This window comes from Mirounga angustirostris, unplaced genomic scaffold, assembly GCF_029215605.1.
Source record: "Mirounga angustirostris isolate CCGP_5_RB_7025 unplaced genomic scaffold, mMirAng1.0.hap1 SCAF_7, whole genome shotgun sequence".
Classification (NCBI taxonomy): Eukaryota; Metazoa; Chordata; class Mammalia; order Carnivora; family Phocidae; genus Mirounga; species Mirounga angustirostris.
This window is the reverse complement of record NW_026991715.1, coordinates 44,907,047-44,925,816: the sequence shown is the minus strand read 5'-3', so window position 1 is coordinate 44,925,816 and position 18,770 is coordinate 44,907,047. Positions and strand designations below refer to the sequence as shown.

General features: G+C 39.8%; 1 protein-coding gene across 5 annotated transcripts in view; it reads left to right on the top strand.

Annotated features, from left to right (window-relative positions):
• PDE4D (phosphodiesterase 4D) overlaps nt 1-18,770 on the top strand; it is a 745,734-nt gene that overhangs the window by 682,826 nt on the left and 44,138 nt on the right. For 4 of the 5 annotated variants that reach the window (XM_045895259.3, XM_045895271.3, XM_054512125.2 and 1 more), the window contains exon 6: nt 9,835-9,947. In XM_045895259.3, coding sequence (XP_045751215.1) covers nt 9,835-9,947 — 113 coding nt within the window. Of the gene's footprint in view, nt 1-9,124; nt 9,749-9,834; nt 9,948-18,770 lie in introns of those variants that run through there. The other variant, XM_045895275.3, reaches the window with a different exon arrangement.

Here is an 18,770-nt window from a genome sequence, read left to right as displayed (position 1 = left end):
CAGAACAAAGATCAGGAGATGAAGACGATGGAATGTCCAAGATAGGGTAGTGAGCAACGAATCAAGTAAAATTTATAGAGAAAACAAATACATCATAAATGTAACTGGTCATTATAATACAAAGATTAAGAAGTGGTTCTTAAGACAGGTTCTTAAGTCATGTTCTAAGGAAAATCTAAACAAAACCAGCAGAGTATGTATTTGTGTGTGGCACAGGGATGGGGAAGCAGATGGGATTGTGATGGTAGGGATGAAGCAGTGAAAACACAGAATAATTTCATGGAGAGGGGATAGACAGGATTTAATTTTGTTATATTGAGAGAGAAATATATATTTAAATGTCTGCTAGAAAGTAACATGAGCACTACGGATTGGCTAAACTTAGAATAGCAAGAGTAAGCAGGATTCTCCCGGTTTTAATCTACGTTTTGCTGATCTTGGTAGGATAGCGCATGACCTTTAGTTCATTCACCTGTTACCCCCAAACTTCATACCTGTGTATTGGTGGGTTCTTCAAAATTTCATTTAGTTTTGTAAAGATCATTCTACGTATATATCTATCACTTTAAGTCTAATATTAATATTTCACTCCAGAAAGACACCATGGTGTGCTTAATCAAAGTTCTGACAATGTTAGTTCCTGACAAATAGGAGAAATTGAAAGCAGTAGACTGAGCATAAGAGATAGATAGATGAAGATGAATACATCTAGAGAGCCATACTCAGGATAGTATTACTGCTCGAACAGTACTTACAAAGAAATATTCTGACTTGTTATAATACACGAGTACTTATTGGTTATTTACTGAAAAATATTTGTTGCATGCCTGTAAATGTCAGGAACTGGTCTAGACACTTACAGAAAGGCCTAGAAACAAATATAAAGATGATACAAACAAAGTCACAGAGACAGTGGTCAGCAAATTGTATCCAGGTGGAAGGATTGACTGAGAAGGACAGCCTTAGATGGGAGAGTAAGTAAAAGAGAGGTGAGAGTTTTATTGAAAAGCCCACTGAAGAAAGGCCTTATGTGAACACAGGAGTATGGCATTGATATAGTAAGGTATTTGAGCAAAGGACTGACACATTAAAAACAGAGTTTAAGTGGGCACCTGGGAGCTCATTTGGTTAAGCATCTCACTCTAGGTTTTGGCTCAGGTCATGATCTCAGGGTCATGAGATTGAGCCCTGCATGGGGCTCTGTGCTAGGCATGGAGTATGCTTGGGATTCTCTCTCTCCCTCTGCCCTCCCCCGCCCCCCGCCATACTTTCTCTTTCTCTCTAAAAAAGAAAGAAAGAAACAGAGTTTAAGGAAGATTATTCACTGTGGTGAAAAAAATTGAACCCAAGGAGATCCAGTACTAGGTTTTTACACGAATCTAGAAATACATAGATGAGAATTTAACTGAAGGTGGCAGTTATAGAAATTAAGAAATTGGTAAATCAAATGGCAAAGTATTAGATGGGAATATGTTTGGGGCAGGGTTGGAGATGGATGTAAATATACAGCAGAGATGGGTGTAAATATATTCCAAGACTTTCTATTTTCAGTAACTTTCTTTGTCAGAGAATCTCAATTTCAAGTATAAAACATCTGTACCTGATAAACAGCTGAACTAACCTCACAGAGTTACAGAATTCTGGAATTGGATGGCATCTTTGAAGGCATCTGCTCAATTCAAGAATTCCCTCTATAGTAATTTCTGATCCCCCTCCCCCGCAGGTTAACCAGTAGTGGACACCCTTAAAATCAGTACCCCACCCAGAAAACATAGTTTCAGCAGTCATAGAATACATAAACGTTGGAGCTGGATAGGCACTAGAGATCATCTACCATCTCTTCAGATGCCTTATTTTCTATAAGGAATACTTCGTGCAGTAACTGACAAAGATAAAGTCCCAAAGCCTGTATTATACTTGACGGTTGATTGTATATGATGGAAACACAGATAGCCTCCTACAAGCCACCCACCAGAATAAAAATGATTCCTAAGGCTGTAATGGGAATATGGAAATAATGTATATAGTTCTAGTACTTTTATCAGCCTTCTTGCAAAAAGTTTATTGTTACTTTATTAAAACTACTTCCCAGGCAAAATCTTCTTTGCTAGCATTAATGCCCTCTTTTGTCTTGTGTGGTTGAAATGTGAATTAGAGATTAAATTTTTTCTTAGCCCCAATTGGTGGGTATTTAGGCCTACCTTGAGTATCAGGGAGTCTACCTAGATATTCTCCTTTGAAGTTCTGCTGCTTCTTGGCTCATGAGAGGTTTTCTTCTACCTTTCTGGCTGCTGCTTCTCCCACCCTAGGCCTCCCGATGGGTCCTTTCCTTCTCTCATCTTCCTTTCATACTATTCCCAGAGCAACCTTTCTGAAAAGCAAATCTGACCATGTGACTTCCTCGCTTAGATTTCTAACAGGTCTTGCAGAAAAAAACATAAACTCTTAGATTAGTGCACTAAGTCCCCCATGACTACTCCTCCACCTTTATCTTTGTCCATTGCCAGACCCAAGCTTTACCTCCTTACCACTTGCAGCTACCTGAATGGCCTATGTTCTCCAGCTGTTAGTGGCACATATTTGCCCTCTATTTCAAATATCAGTTTCCATTCCTTACCTAGCCAATGCTTTGCTTCATCTTTGGAGACTCAGGGCGCACATTTTTTCTTTCAGAAATCTCTTCTGGGTCTTTCCCAGGCTGCAGTAGGTGTGCCTTCCCTGTCCCCTAGCTCTGTCTTGTGCTTACATTACACCTGCACCTACTGCCTAATTTTAGTGGACAACTTAACTACATACTCTCCTATACAGTTAACCCTTGAACAACACAGGTTTGAACTGTGTGGGTCCGCTTCTATGTGGATTTTTTTCAGTAAATACAGTACAGAACTATAAATGTATTTTCTCTTCCTTATGATTTTCTTAATAATGTTTTCTTTCCCTTTATTATAAGAACACAGTCTTTAATACATTTAACATACTAAACATATGCTAATCCACTATTTATCTTATCAGTAAGGTTTCAGGTCAACAGTAAGCTAGTAGTAGTTAAATTTGAGGGGGAGTCAAAAGTTATACGTGGATTTTGGACTGTAGAAGGGGTCAGTGTCCCTAAACCCTGTGTTGTTCAAGGGTCACCTGTAATTGTCTTCCTCCCTGGACTATGAACTTCTTGAAACCCAAAGTTACTTCCTTCTCTTTGGCATAGTCGCCACCTGGCCCATAGCAGGTGTTCAGTATATATTTATTAAAATGAAGAGAAGAGCATTGTAACCAGTAGAATATAAACTCCTAGAGAGTGGGCAGGAACTTTTCACTTCATTTCTCATTGCTGAATCTCCATCATTTGTTGCAGTGCCCAGAAAAGAATCTATTAGGTGAGCAATGCAAGGTTACTTAACCCATGGTCTCTCACTTACACTAAAGTAATCAACAAGATTTTATTATCTCCAATCTACAGGTGAGGAAATTGTGGCCCAAGAAAGATTAGGTGATCTCCCAGGGATTATGGTTTATATGAGGTGGAGTGGAGATGGGAACCTCCTTCTACTCCTTTAGTTTCAATCAAGGAAAATTATTGCTTACAGTCTGGTGTCATATGGAGTCATGTGGAGTCCCCAGCCCACCTGTCTGATGAAACTTAACTCAGACTCCAATTTCTTGGACAAAAGCCTCTGTCATCTTACAATGAGTTCCAAAAGCTTGCTTCTCTTCCTCTGCCTCTTCTTTCCAGTGTCAGCTTGGGCTGACATTTCTGTCTGTGCCAGTCTGTCCTCCAAACTCAGTCCCTTCACTGGATTAAAACAAAACTCTTGCTGCATCTTGTGCCTTCAGCAACTTTATTACAGGTTGGAGGAGGGGGAGATTTATTGGGTGGAATTATCCTTATCCTGTAGGCCAAGCTGACTCCTTTGTGTTACACACACACACACACACACACACACACACACACACACACCCCTGTGGAGCAAGCAGCATATTCTTCCCCTTTCCTATGTCAAAAAGATCACAGATGAGTTCCACGCAAACGAGGGCTCTCACCTTCTGTAATAAGTAACCGTATCAAGTGGTTTTTTTACAGGCAGTTTCTCCCCGCAAGAAATTCTGGTGAATACAGTATGATTAAAACTCCAGTGACCAGAAGATTGTAGTGTTCAGAGCAAGAAGCCTATCCCACCGGACAGTCTTTCATGCCTGACATATGCCTATGTAAAATTTTAATACTGAGATTGTCTTAGATAAGAATAATCATCAGAAAGCAAATGTTCTATAAATTATTAATTTTATTCTACCAATAATATGGCCAAAGATAATGGTCTTACTGATGTCAGCTTTGCTTCCTTAGCCCCATTTATTCAGAGCCCTAGAATTTTCCATCTAAATAAAATCCAATCCCATAACACACAGTACTATGAATCACTCAGTGGCTTCTGCTCTTGAAGATTCAGTCCACAGTCTGTGTTGCGGATGCCTGACAATATTTTCATGGCCAGTGTCTGCAGATTTCTCCAGCCTCTTTCCCCCGAGCAGGGCCCTACTCATGGTAGTTCCTTTCTCTACATACCCATACACACACATGTCATTGAACATATGCCCATGTCCTTGCTCAAATGTTCTCTCTTAAACCCCCTTCCCTCACTCTTCACTAACTTCCTGTTTCATTCTTTAGGACTTGGCCTCCCACTCCGCCTCTGTCCCAGTCTGATTTAAATAGCCTTCTTTTATTCTCCAGTAGCCTACATGCTATCTTCTTTCATAATGCTTTCTACAATATAGTATGCTGAAATCATCTCCACTATCAAAGGTTTTCCTTGGATAAGAGACACAGTCCTTTAGACACCTTGTTTTTGCAGACTCTAGTAAAATGCATGACACATAGTTGGGGCTAAACAAATATTTGTTGAATTACTGATGGTCCTAGAAGTCAATGAAACCTAATCTTGTGTTTATTTCATTTAAAAAATTCTACTAGAACCTTAGGCAGCACTAGAAAAAAATCATAGATTGTGGGAAGATAAAAGTAAAAAAAGAAACCCCACAAAATTATGTACATCTTCCCTTTGGAGAATTTTGGAAGTACTAAGTGAAATTTTTTATATTTCATAAGATTTTTAAATACTTCAAAACAAGAACTTGGTGCCAGTAATATGTTTGGAAATGAGAGCAGCTTGCCACTGCCAAGCTCTGCTTAAACCTGTTACATGTACACATTGAAAGCGAATCCAATTCCTTTATGTATTTCCCATCAGATAAAATGTATAGAGGGGAAAAAAAATAAGTCAGCAAAAGTTAGAACTAACCTGGACAAATCTTCTACTGTAGCAACCTCAGGCAGTAACTAGCTTGAAATGGGAATCATTTTTCTCTGGTTCTACCTACTTTAGACACTATCAATTCCATCCTTTGGAACTAAGAGGGAATTTTGGTGGGAATTAGAATGGGAGAAGCTGGAATCGGTTAGGAAGATATATATTTAAGTATTTGCTCTTTGAAGGCATTTAGTGAAGTTTTTTTTTAATTTTAAGAAAAACCTGAATCAACTGTTTTAATTTATATTTATTTTTTAACTAAGTATAGGCAAATGGTGCCCAAAGTAAGTGATTTTGTAGCTGTTCTCTTCATTTACACCAGTAGCCCTAGGAATTACGACTGAGTTATGTTGACCTTTAATCACTCAAATACTGGCCAAAAAAAAAAGGAAGGAAGAAAAAGAAAAAGAAAAACCAATATCTACACAATTACACATGGATCCTTTTATCTCAATGGTCAGTGTTGCTGTAAGTTGCGGATAAGAGTAATTGGCTGAACATTTCCCAAGAAAACGACCTCAACCTCTAACTAACTGCTCGGCTCTGAGGTGCTTACTTTTTTCCTTTTCAAAGGGAAGCTGCTGCTTCAGCATCTTCTCCTGGAGCCCCTGGCAGCAGTTCAGGCCACGTGTCAGGGGAATCCTTGATCGCATCACAATGACGGAAGCCAAGTGCTGGCCTGCAAGCACTGAGGACTGTTTGTTCACAGAAGATCCCGAGCAGAAACAGGGGTGTTATATAGTTCAAGGGTGCCTTGAAAAAAAACTGACACTGCTGTAGAAGGGGACTTCCAAGTGCTCAAGTTATTTCTCATTTGCTCTTCCACAGTCCTCTCCTAGCTTTTATGGGATTTAGCTAACAGTTGTTGCTTGGGCATTTTTCTCCCTGTAGTTCCTTGACTTAGCAAGATTTTGGACAGTTGGAAAAAAAAGTGTTTTCATATACTATTTTCAAGTAGTGCCACAGTGAATACTCTCTGGGGAGAAAGCATTTTATTAATGAATGCAATATGTGTTCTTGGTAAAATCCAAAATTAAACTAGGTCACTGTTTTTGTTCTGCTAGCTGTTGATGACATTTAGGTGTGTTGTTTGGTGTGGTGACTCAATTTCCTGTAGGATAGCTGGCAACTCCACACAGGTTTTTTTAGTGGGGATGAAAAGGTCAGTTACTCGATGTCTTAGAACATTTGGGGTAAAATTCCTAAAAGTTAAACTTTAATAATGACCCTAGAAACTGTGGCTAGCCATATTGCCTATAAATCTCGGAATTTGGGAAAAGTAGTATTCTCAGCTCTATACTAATATCAGCAATAATTCTTTATTTGAGCGACAGTTTTATAGAACAAATTTCTTTACTCTGTCAGTAATTATTTTCCTGCTTATTGGTATGTAGATGTGTTCGGGTCACTCTTTTTCCATTCTCCAGATTTATACAATGCATGCAGAGGTAGTTAGAACTTAAAATACATGTATGTACCGCATTATTAGTGTACTCAAATGCTGATTGTCAAAATGGCTAATCTATGATTTGGATATAAAGTAGATCTTCTGAAATAAGTTGTCCCTCTTGTTGCTGTACTGCCTTCTTAAGGGCAAGTCCTGCATTTAAATATATGTCTGAAAGCATTGAAACTTTCCTGAATTACTTCTCCCCTTTTACAATTAAAAAGTAAATACTGGAATATAACATGTAGTGCCACATCCAGCTAAGTCCAAGGCCTATATTTCTGAAAAGTTTGAGAAGTTGGTGAAGATGGGGAGATTACTTATACTGGGGAGGTCCCTTTGAGGCTGAGACTTTAAAAGACTGGAATGCAGGGAAAGGAACATGGAAAGCCAAGCTTTAGAGGTATGGAGCGAGGATTCCTGGCTTCTGTATGTAACCAGTGACCAGAAGGATGCAGCGAACACATCCTAGGCACAATGGTTTTGCATCTATAACCCACTGGATGTGCTTACTATTGACAACTCAAATAACCTAAAATAAGTTAATTTCCTCTTAAAGTGTCCTACATCCTTATTTCATACAGTTGAGGGAGGGGGATAAAAACAAAAACAAAACAAAACCATATAGTAGATGTACTACCATTTCAACTAGGTTGCCCTATACTTGCATATGGAAGGTATTAAGTAAAATGAAAATGTGTTATGATCATAGGCTTAATTATTGTTTGTAGTCCTTAGGGTATGGGATTACAAGGGACTTTTTTTACATTACATCCTTATGTAATATTTCCATTTTTATAAGAATCATGTTATATTTTTACATTCTTATAATCAGGGAAAGGCTATGCAGATAAAACATTTTATACTACTTTAAATTATCTTTAAGGTTGTTACTTTTGTTGGGGGGAAAAGGCCCAATCTTACTCTTTAATTTACCTGGCAAGGTTTAAGCAGCTGTTTGTTCACCTAGAGTATATAGTTACAGAGATTGCTGCAGAAAAGAAAAAGGAATAAAAGAAGCAAATTTTAACATAGAGTCCCCAAAATGAATACCAAACAGTTCAAGAATCCTTGATAACAATGAGCCACGTGCTCCATGTAACAAATACTTTGAAAGTTATTTTAACTTTTACAAATTTTATGTAAAAACCTATCTGGTAAATCCCGGGGAGCCTGAGATTCAGTCTGTGGAATTCTTTGTTGTGCCACTGATTATTTATGGAGTCTAAATTTCAAGGGCAGAGTTTCTTCTCCTTCAATACCTGTAGATTCGAAGACAAAGAAAAGGGATGTCGCCAACTTCATGTAAGCTTTTCAGTGTGTTCTTTGTAATTGACAATAACCAAGTTGTATAAGATGGGACTCTTCGGAGTTTGGGTTATTTTCCTCTCTGAAAGTTTTGTTTATCTGCTTGCCAGTGTAGTGAAGTTCTTGCGATTGATCCTTTTATGTAGAGCGTCCATGATCCCCAGGGTCAGCTTTTGTAAATAGAACCAGCTTCCATACTGTGCCTTTGGATGTGGTCTTTTCATTTTCTCACGTTTGTTGTTTACTCTGCACATGGTGGGCAGAAACACCCTTCCAGACTTTTTCCTTTGGCATCAGAGGACCGTCCTGGTCTCTGATTTGCAATTCCACAGACGGAGGAAGCACCTATGCAGGACATGTGTCAAGTGCTCATACTACGTGGTGCATTTACATTGCTGTTCCTTTAAGAGAACTCTTATTAATAAGACAACCCTGAATGTGAAAATACAGCATATTGTCAAATCTGTAAGTTCTAAAGCCCTCAACATTGTTTTTGTTTGCTCGTTTATGTCCACCCCAACATTTCGAAGTCTGGTACTTAGCAGGGGCCCGGCTGGGTACTGAAAGAGTCTGGTTTTAATAGAAGTAATGTTATTCCCACAACCACCCTGTTCCCTTGAAGTAGGTAAATCCTAAGCCCTCAGAAACGAAGCCTCAAGAACCCTAAAACCCAAGCCCACAGAAACGGTTACTCGGGTCCTAAATAACGTTTGTTTGTGCCGCCCGTCGTCGGGCTCTCCCGCGAAACCCCGCAGGGAGCAACGGAGGGTGAAGACGCCGAGGCTCTGGCAGTCGGGGCGGCCGGGAGGGGCGCGCGGGGTCCCCGCGGGCAGGTGCGCGACCGCGCGCGCCTGCGCGCCAGGTCTCGCCGGAGCCCCGCGGCGGGCGCGACCCCGGGTGGCGGGCGCTCGGCGCCGTTTGGGGCCGCTCCCCTCGCGCAGCCCCACGGCGCCCCACAGACGCACGCGCTCGCGCCCGCGCTTCCCGGGCTTGTCTTCAAAGCGAGCGGCCCCGGGCTGCGCGGGGTGATGCCCCGGCGAGGCGGTGGGGCGGTCGAGGCTGGGGCTTCGGGGAAGGCGGCGGCGGGGGGCGCGGGCGGGCCTTGGCAGTTGGCAGGCTCCTTGTAAGGGAGCTGAGGAGGGGCCAGGCAGCGGCGAGGGCCGCGAGGGGCGTGAGGGGGAGTGTTCCCGGAAAGCCGCGGCGATGGAGCCGCGGAGCGCCGGGCGCCGGAGGAGTTGAGAAAGAAAACAGGAAACGTGGTGGCCGCGCACCCGGCCGCGGCTGATTCATTCGCGTCGTGAGAAGGCTCGGCAGGCGGAGTGGGCGCGGAGACGCGGCTCGGCCGGCCGGCGACGAGATCGGGCCGTGGACCAGGCGCTCCCTCCGCGGGGCTGGCCCCAGGCGCGCGCGCCGCCCCCTTCGCCCGCTCCCGGGCTGGCCCTCGGGCCCGCCGCGCCGTCGAAAAGTCGCCCCGTGGGGTTTTTGCCGTGTCTCCGCGTGAGCGTTGGCTTGCCGCGCTTTGTGCGCCCTCCCTGGACGCGGGGCTGAGACGCCAAGCTGGAGAAACCGTGCTGCCCCGAGGCCGGCCGCCCCGCTAGCTGAGCCTCGGCCCCCAGCGCGGCGGCCGGCTCGGCACTATGAAGGAGCAGCCCTCATGTGCGGGCACCGGGCATCCGCGCATGGCGGGGTATGGCAGGATGGCCCCCTTTGAACTCGCTGGCGGCGCCGTGAAGCGCTTGAGAACTGAGCCCCCCTTTCCCTGTCTCTTCGCAGAGGAGGCCTACCAGAAACTGGCCAGCGAGACCCTGGAGGAGCTGGACTGGTGTCTGGACCAGCTAGAGACGCTGCAGACCAGGCACTCCGTCAGTGAGATGGCCTCCAACAAGGTAAGCCCCGGCTCTGCCTGTCGCCAGGGCCCCTAGACTGCTGATTCCCACGCTGGTGAAGCCGCCAGCCCCTGTGGCCCTGAGAAATACATAGAGATTTTGTCACACTGCACGTTGGCTGTTTTGCTCCCTTGGAGGGAGGTTCCTGACTCTGCGCCTTCCCTGTCTCTTACGTTCACTCCAGATAAAGTAAACATTTTGCAAAAGCAACTTTGACATAGTTTGATTACAGCACCCCAGGCCACAGTGAGTGGGGATTTTTTTGGGGGGGAGGGGAGTGGGCTTGTCAGTGACACTTTGCCCTTGCAGCAGGAACCCAGGCGGGGCCTTTGGCATTGCATGCTTAAGGGTATTCTTGGGACTCCCAGTTGGGAATAAGAGTTGCTGGAGGTCAGTGCAATCTCTGGGATGTCACCACCTACCGCACTCAGCGCTCAGTAGAGTTCACTGAACTTGGAACCTTAACTCTCATTTATCTAGATGTTAGGGTACATTGTAAGAACTGAGCTTTTATATGTTCTCTTAGCCTTAGGTGTCCACAGGAAATGTCAAGAAAGTTAGAAAGTTCATTATGATCATTACCTTTGTTTTCATGAACCTTGGAGAGAAATCCAGTTTTCTGAGGTCATTTAGTATGTTTCAGTGGGTCATTTGTGCCATATATGCCGAAGTGCTGGCCTCGGTGGTCAGTGGAGTTTTGGGGGACTGAGCAGTAACCTTCAGCCTGAGACAGCTTTAAAGCAAGGTATAGTGTTGTCAGTGTTACTGTATTTTTTGGAATTTCTCTTCCTTGTGTCTTTAGTTATGTAAGGAAATAACTGGGATTATGTATGTTTTTAATGAATATTTGGCTGAGGGGATAGGAAAGGAGGCACATGCAGATGACTGAGGGATTCAACCAGTAAAAACTGTTAACTTTGTGTGGCAATTACTAACAGTTGCCTCCTAACGATATTTAAATATTTTGGCCACCTATTTACAAGGTCAGGAAGGTTATACCATTTTACAGTTTATCTGTGTGCACATATCTTTAACTGGGTGATGCTCTTTCTTAGCTTATTGTAGTTTTTATCCCACCTTTTTTTGTCCCCCAGTCAGTTTTTTTTTAAATACCATAGCATATCAGCCACTTGATTGTCTTATCTGTTGACAATGCTTACATAGATTGCATTGTTTTTGAAGTGGGAAGTTAGCTTCAAATAGAATAAAAGAGACTCCTCACGCACGTTCTACAGACACTAACTTACCCATAAGCACACTGACCTAACCCAAATGCACACTGGGGATCAGGTCTGGGTTTTTTGTTTGTTTTGTTTCGGCCTCATTTTGAACTTTGGTGTGGCTCCTCATCAAAATAACCCATCATTGGGCTCTTATTTCCTGCTGTGGCATCAGGTGCCATTGTTTTCCTCTGGTTAACAAAGTCTTAGTTCATTGATTAATTTCATAAAATAGAATTTTTTTTTTTTAAATTTGATTGGTAATAGCAGTAGACTGTGCTGAGTGTCTTCAATGTCCTACATGCTGAATGGGACCATTCTGCAGGGGGATTGAGTTCTTAATTCTCTTGTCTGGTTAATTCTGTATAAAAAAGAAGAGCAGAATCAGAAGGCACCCAAAGGGATATGCACACATTTGGTTATGTTTTCAAGGTGATCTGACAGTACTTTTTCAGAGAAATGAACCTGAGCAGCTATAATTACTTTCCCCAGAAATCCATATTCTTAATGATGAGACCTATGTTTGAATTTAAAAATTAACATGAAATCTAATAATGTATCGTAAGTGATGTCAACTGTCAAGTAATTAGTTTATCAATACTTTAAGATTTTTAAAAATAAAGCTTTAGGTCACAGTAATTGATCAAGATGATTTCTTTCTTTAATGGCACCAAATAAGACAGGATTTTTAAAAAATCTCCATGGTGAAAGCACCCAATTAAACTTTGAGTTAATTTACAGATTTAGTAGAGAAGGTGCATTTATTTGGTTGAAGGGAAACGTAGGTTAAGTGAGAAAAGTCTTTTTAAGAAGGTGATTCTAGCTGTTTGTGTCTTGTGGTTGAAAGATTATTGACAGGACACTTATTTTTAACATTAAAAAAACTCAACTTGGCTGAAGCTGTTGCTTAAACTTCTAATTTCTAAGCTATCCATTTCCTTTTTTTTTAACCCATTCGTTTTTACAAGAATGCTAAACTCATGTAACTTTTTATAGGTGAAAAGGGATTATCAAAGAAGGAAAAAAAGCTCTTGGTAAATGTTGTAAAGTTACCCTTCTGCTTTCATAACAAGGGCAGGAAAAAGTCACATCTCCATAAGCTGTAAACTGAGTGGGAACAGCTGATCTGAAGGTCCCCGTGAGTGATGCCCAACCTAAGTCTGAACTGGAAATGTGACAGCTTGCAGCACATATCTCTTGAGGATGAATGAATACGTCTGAAACATTGCTTTCTGGTTGTGTTTTATTGCTGTCCATTATTTTTACATATACTTGTTTGAACCAGCCAGTATTTTCAGGTTATTCTCTTTCTGCCTTTGAAAAATCATGACATTTTTACATGTTCTTCTCACTTGAGTTTCTTTTTTTTTTTTTTTTTTAAAGATTTTATTTATTTATTTGAGAGAGAGAGAATGAGAGAGAGCACATGAGAAGGGGGAGGGTCAGAGGGAGAAGCAGACTCCCCGCCGAGCAGGGAGCCCGATGCGGGACTCGATCCAGGGACTCCAGGATCACGACCTGAGCCGAAGGCAGACGCTTAACGACTGAGCCACCCAGGCGCCCTCACTTGAGTTTCTTTTTTAAATTTAATAGTATAATGTAACATAATAAAAATACTAGTAAGGTCATGATTTTTAAGTGCTTATAGAGAGGAAATATTTATTACAGATACAGATTTGGGTATTTAGGAAGAAGGAAATTGATTCCTTCAACCCATTTAACCATTTGGGTTACTAGATGATTTTTGTGTTTTTGAAAATCTTAATTAAAGGAATCCAAATTAGCAGTTTTAAAATGATACTTTGGAAGTAACTACCTATATTTCCTGATTGATACTGTAATGTGCATAATGATTGTTGATGCTACTAAGGCAGGAGAATTATTGAATTCTTGGCCAAGGCCAACATGGACTGTAATACATGTAGGATGCTTGTACCAAGTAGGGTAAGAGACTCCAGATGGCATTTAATTTGAGTGATTAAATCTACAGCACTTACCCTCATAAGCACATTAATCTCCCTGAGATTTGTACAGATTTCCTTTGGAACCTCATTGCTACAGTTGAGGGAGGTTTTGGTAAGGTCTCAAAGCTTTGCAAGTAGGCAGACCTGTAAGTTAAATCTTGGTTTTGTTCCTTGCTCGCTGAGTTACATTAGAAAAGCGAATTCAACTTTTTTAGCTTCAGTTTCCTTAGCATAAGATGAGCACAATAATATCCATTTTGAAAGATCAATGTAAGAGTTTGAAAGAATATATATAAAAGAGCTGTCTAATAAAAACTTTGTGATAGTAGGCACTATACCTGTTGTTACTGGTATTATTTGAAATTTAGGTCAAACTTCCTTAACGGTCTTCTTAGCTAAGATACGGGTTTTTTACCATTCAGTTATAATTTTTGCTTGACATTTTAGACTTCCTGAATTGTTACAATGCAGTCCTTAGATAACCGTCTTAAGTAACATCTCTATATTACGAAAAAAGGCTTATATTATATTTACACAATTTTTGGTATAATTCAGATAGAAACATTTTGAACTTCCAATTAGAAGTTTAGTCTTTTCTTAAATTCCAGTTACAGAATTCCAGACAGAAGTGCAAAATACTTTTTCTGTTTTACTCTAAAACTGAAAACACAGCACTTTATTAATTCTTGGAATATGCTAAACATAATGTGGGATTGGTGAGGACAGTTCCATTCTTTTGTACAGAATTTGCAAAGTTAAAATACCTTTTTAGACTGTTTTTAATGCAAAATAGTTTCACAGTGTTTTTGGTTACCTTTCTCTCAAGGAAAGTAAGTTGAGGATGTGAGGAGGGCAGGCCAGGAGTCTAAGCCTCAGGCCTTTCAAAAATTATGCTTTGGAGAGGTGCCTGGGTAGCTCAGTTGGGTGAGCATCCAGCGCTTGATTTTGGCTCAGTATTTTGGCTCAGGTCATGATCGCATGATCGTGAGATCAAATCCCGTGTTGGGCTTCATGCTCAACAGAGAGTCTGCTTAAGATTCTCTCTCTCCCTCTGCCTCTGCCCCGCCCCACCTCTAAAATAAATAAATAAATCTTAAAAAAAAAAAAAAAAAAAAGATTCTGCTGTGGAACCCTGTCACTTTATCCTCTTATGACCTAATAATACATATTTCACCAGGCCTTCAGAGTGAGTGCAATGATGCTTTAAAGGAGAAAACAAAATCATTTTGATTTCCTCCTAAAATATACCACTATAAAAGTATATTTTGTTTCTCCTTTCTAATTTGGGGCACTTTCAAGGCTTGGCATTGCTGGAAACTGCCATGCTTCAAGTGGCAAGTCTCTTGAAGTTAGGATTCAAGCATCCTTCCAAGAGACTTCAGGTTTTTCTTTAGTTAATCCTAGATATACATCTAGCATTACCAACTTAGCAAATGTGGTCATGACTTTCTTATGTTACTTATTTTGTCAGTTTACTTATTAACCAACATCTCTATCATGTTTATGTTGCCTGTAAATTAATTGCTTTTCTGGGGTGCTTGTTATTCGTTCTTCCACTGTCTGCTCCCCCTGGTGCTTTTGAATAGTCAGTGCATACATAAAGCAATACTAGAGCTTTCTGTGGCTGCTGATGTTTTTTCTTCTGGGCAAGACGGGTGCTGGAATGAATTTAGAATGTTCATAGGGTGGTTAAATCCTAAAATATTTCAGCATTACAAGGACATAACTCTTAAGAACAGAAATAAATGTTTAACTTTTGCTAAGAAGAAGGTTTATTTGGAAAAACATTTTAATTTTATGAAGAACAAATCGCAAATAACACTTATTTTCTACATTAAAATATTAAAACTTACTGATATAGTCATAAGAGAATTAAGAGTTAACATGACTAAAGGAAAACCTTATATTTTAAAAGAATATATCTTCTATAACTGTAGAAACTCGACTTACTGATGTTTTGAGTTTGCTGTCTCCTTTTTCATCCACTTAATAAAAGTAGATTTGGCAAAGACTTAGGTGGTTTACATATAGTGCCTTAAAGTTAATATGGAGAGTTGGGAATGCTTGTTTTTATGATCCCATTAGGAAAAAAAATACTTTTTTTGCTTTTATTTTAAGTAATAATAGAAAGCAGAAATACTTTTAATGAAAATTTTCATTTTTCATTGAGGAGTAAAGCCTTGACTTTAACTTAATAAAACACTAAGCATTAAATCTTAATTTGTCTCTTATTGTCATTATCTCAGTTCTCGTGTCAGTATTTAGGGGCAATAAGCTTCAATATGCCTAACATTTAATTATCCAAAACTTCTGATTTTTGTGATTCAGTGAATTAGTCATTACTAGAGGAATCCCTTTCAGTTATTACATTTTTATTTCATTATAGGGTAGTGGTGACTTTGGCCTGAGAGCGTAATGAACTATGTCCTTTTTTTTTTTTTAAATTTCAAAAAATAAGCTTGGCCAAGATAAAATAGTACTTTTCCAAATGCTATGGACAGATTAAACAAACTTTTTTCCCAAGTAACAAGGATAATAGATAATGCTATTGTTCAATTTAAGAAGATTTCCATGATAGTCACATAGATTATAGCTGTTACTTAAGATACACATATATGGCAGATGTGAAATGTTGATAATGTCATGATTTTCAGATTATCCCTCAAGTATGTAGAAGCGGATTATCTCATTTTTAGAAAGAGGCCAGCCCTTTACAACTGCAAATAGCTAGGGTTTATTTTGTGATGGTCTAGCTCTGCTAGGGCAGTCAGGCTGTACCTGGTACTTGTGATGGTTTCATTGGCCCGACTAGTCTGAGATCTTTCTAGGAAATAGACAGATGGGTCGCCGTTTATTTTAATATTCACACTGGTCCTAAAAGACATTTTAGGAATGCGTTTCCTTTTATTCACTCTTATTGAGGATGGGGAGGGGATATTTGCTCAAGCAACAAATAATTCTGCTGTGTTCATTAGGAAATTAGTTACATTGGATTCCCAGCTGTAGTAGTAATGGGTGTATGATTCTTTAAAAGAAAACTTTATCTTTAATGAAGGATTTCTCATTATTATTATCGTTTAATATCCTGAACTTCTGGTTTTTGTTTCACCACACTTTGTATATGATGAGGATGAGTGATATTTACTCCTTGGCTTGATAGTGTTCACTAGCAATGCTTATGGCAGCTTTGTAGAGTGGAAAGAACAGAGTTGTTTCTTTTTTTCTTTTCTTTTTTTTGGTCAGGCAAACTTGGTTTCAAATTTCAGCTCTCCGGCTTCTGACCTAATATTTGGGGCAACAGGCATCACCTCTCTAATTCTCAATTTCCTCATTATAAAGGGAGATAGTAAAAAGAGAAAATAAAATTGAAAGGTTGTTGAGAGCATTAAATATAATGTATGCAAAGCTCAGTTTGGTGCATAGCACATACTCAGTGCTCAATAAATTACATAATTTATTCTATGCCTAGGATATACCGAAAAAGAGAGATAAAGAAGAACCCTGTGTCATATACTCCTTGCAATGTAAGAACATAATATTTCTTAGAAGAAAAGCATTACCTTTCTTCTGTGCAGCAAATAAGTCTAAATTAGTGTTGCTCATACTTTGTTGTTTCTGTGTATATTGTATATGCTATATGTTGAGAGTTTTTATTTAGGGTATTTTTTAAATGCAGATACCTATATGAGTGCTTCATCTTAAGTAAGGATATTTATGAAATCATGGATTTGGTGTCCTACTTATATTTTTTCTGATATACATTTGAAAAATATACATTAAAATTAATATGTAACAAGGTGAGAAAATATTCTTCCATACACCACCTTGAAGCATTTTGCTTACCACTCATAGATACTGAGTATGCTTTTGAATATACTAAACCAGTAGCAAGAACAACTTTAGGAGTCACTTTTAGTCAGAAAAATATATTTATTTTAAACAACCTTTGGTTTTCTTTTTCTGCCACTAATGGGACCTCCTCACTGGAGGAAAAAAATGCCAAATTTCACCAGCAGAAATCTCTCATTCATTAGGCATTCATTCCTCGGGCAGGATGGTCTGTGGATTTGCAGTACCCTTCTGTAACCAGACTGCCTGAGTTGGAGTCTCCTTCTGCCCTTTGCCAGATGTAATTTGGACAGCTTACCTTCTGTGCCTCAGTTTCCTCATCTGTTAAATAGTTGCTATGATGATTTCTTAATTAAAAGACAGTAATTGTCTAGACAGAGTCAGGAACATAGATGTTGAGTAATGTTAAATCCTTTATTTCCATCCATAAAGGAATATCATCTTTCTTTTCTTATTTTGTGAAGTGAGGGCTAGAGAAGGTGTTTATTTGCCATCCTGATATCTATACTTCTAATGAGCTTTTAAGAGGCAGCAGTGGCCTAGTGATGTTGAAGTAAACCAAAGAATACTGTTGGAATGTTTCACTGGCTCTTCTCCCACTCAGTGACTTTTCAAGAAGTTTAACTCTATTTTCTTTGTGTAATTTTACACTAAAGCTCATCAAATTGACCTAAAGGTTTATCAGAATATCTAAAACTCCCTGAGCTGTTTCTAGTTAAAACAGTAGAGAATAGAATAGTCTAACCAGTTTTTTATCATAAATGAATACATCCCAATTATTCCTGTGAATGAGACTGAAAATAATCTAGGCACAGAATTTCTCATTAATATTTAATGTTAAGAAAATCCTGTTAAGGACATAGCCTCCCACTGCACCTCTCAACATCTTAACCATCTAGTACGTGTATAAATATTTCCTTGCTCTGTCAACTGAGAAGGCCTAAAGAAACAACACCCCAGTAGCAATGAACACACCCAGCACTGTCATCTTGGTTTCTAATGCCATTCTCCAGAGGAACCAGGATTCCTTGGAAAATATCTAATTCTAGGAGTGGGGCAGGAAATGAGGCAGGAGTATGTTGTAGTGCCGGAAAGTAAGAAGTGCTCAAACTGAACCCCACATTAATGGGAACGTATCAGAGGGGCACAAGAGCGAACCGAAAGAGCTTCCGTTTACCAAAGCTGGAACTATTTGATCAAGAAAATAAACTAGTATTGGACTATAACCCAAAATAAAAAATAAATATCCTTGTGTTAATACTGCTATAATTTATTGAATAAATACATAAATGGGAGAATAGACAAATCTCCTGTGCACAGAATTTCACATAATTTATGTAGATACTCTGCTTTCAAGGAAGGAGAGCAAAACTCTCTCCTCCTGAAGTGTGGGCTATACATATTGACTTCCTTCCAAAAAGCCAATATGGAAAGAGGAAAAAAAAATGACTCTATAGTAGAGAAACCACACACACACACAACTTCAGCTAGGTCATTGAAGTCAACATCAACAGTGATATGCCAGGTTGTAATAGTATACACCCTTGATATGCTCTGATGAAAATGGTTCTTTACATCTGTAGTCTTCCTACCAAAAACATATAACCCCACTCTAATCATGAGAAAAACATCAGATAATTCCTAGCTAAGGAACATTCTACGAAATATCTGACTAGTTCTCAGAACCGTCGAAGTTAACAAGAAAAAGGAAAATCGGAGAAACTGTCACAGCCAAGAGGAGCCTAAGTTACTAAATGTAACACAAGATCGTGGATAGGATCCTGGACCAG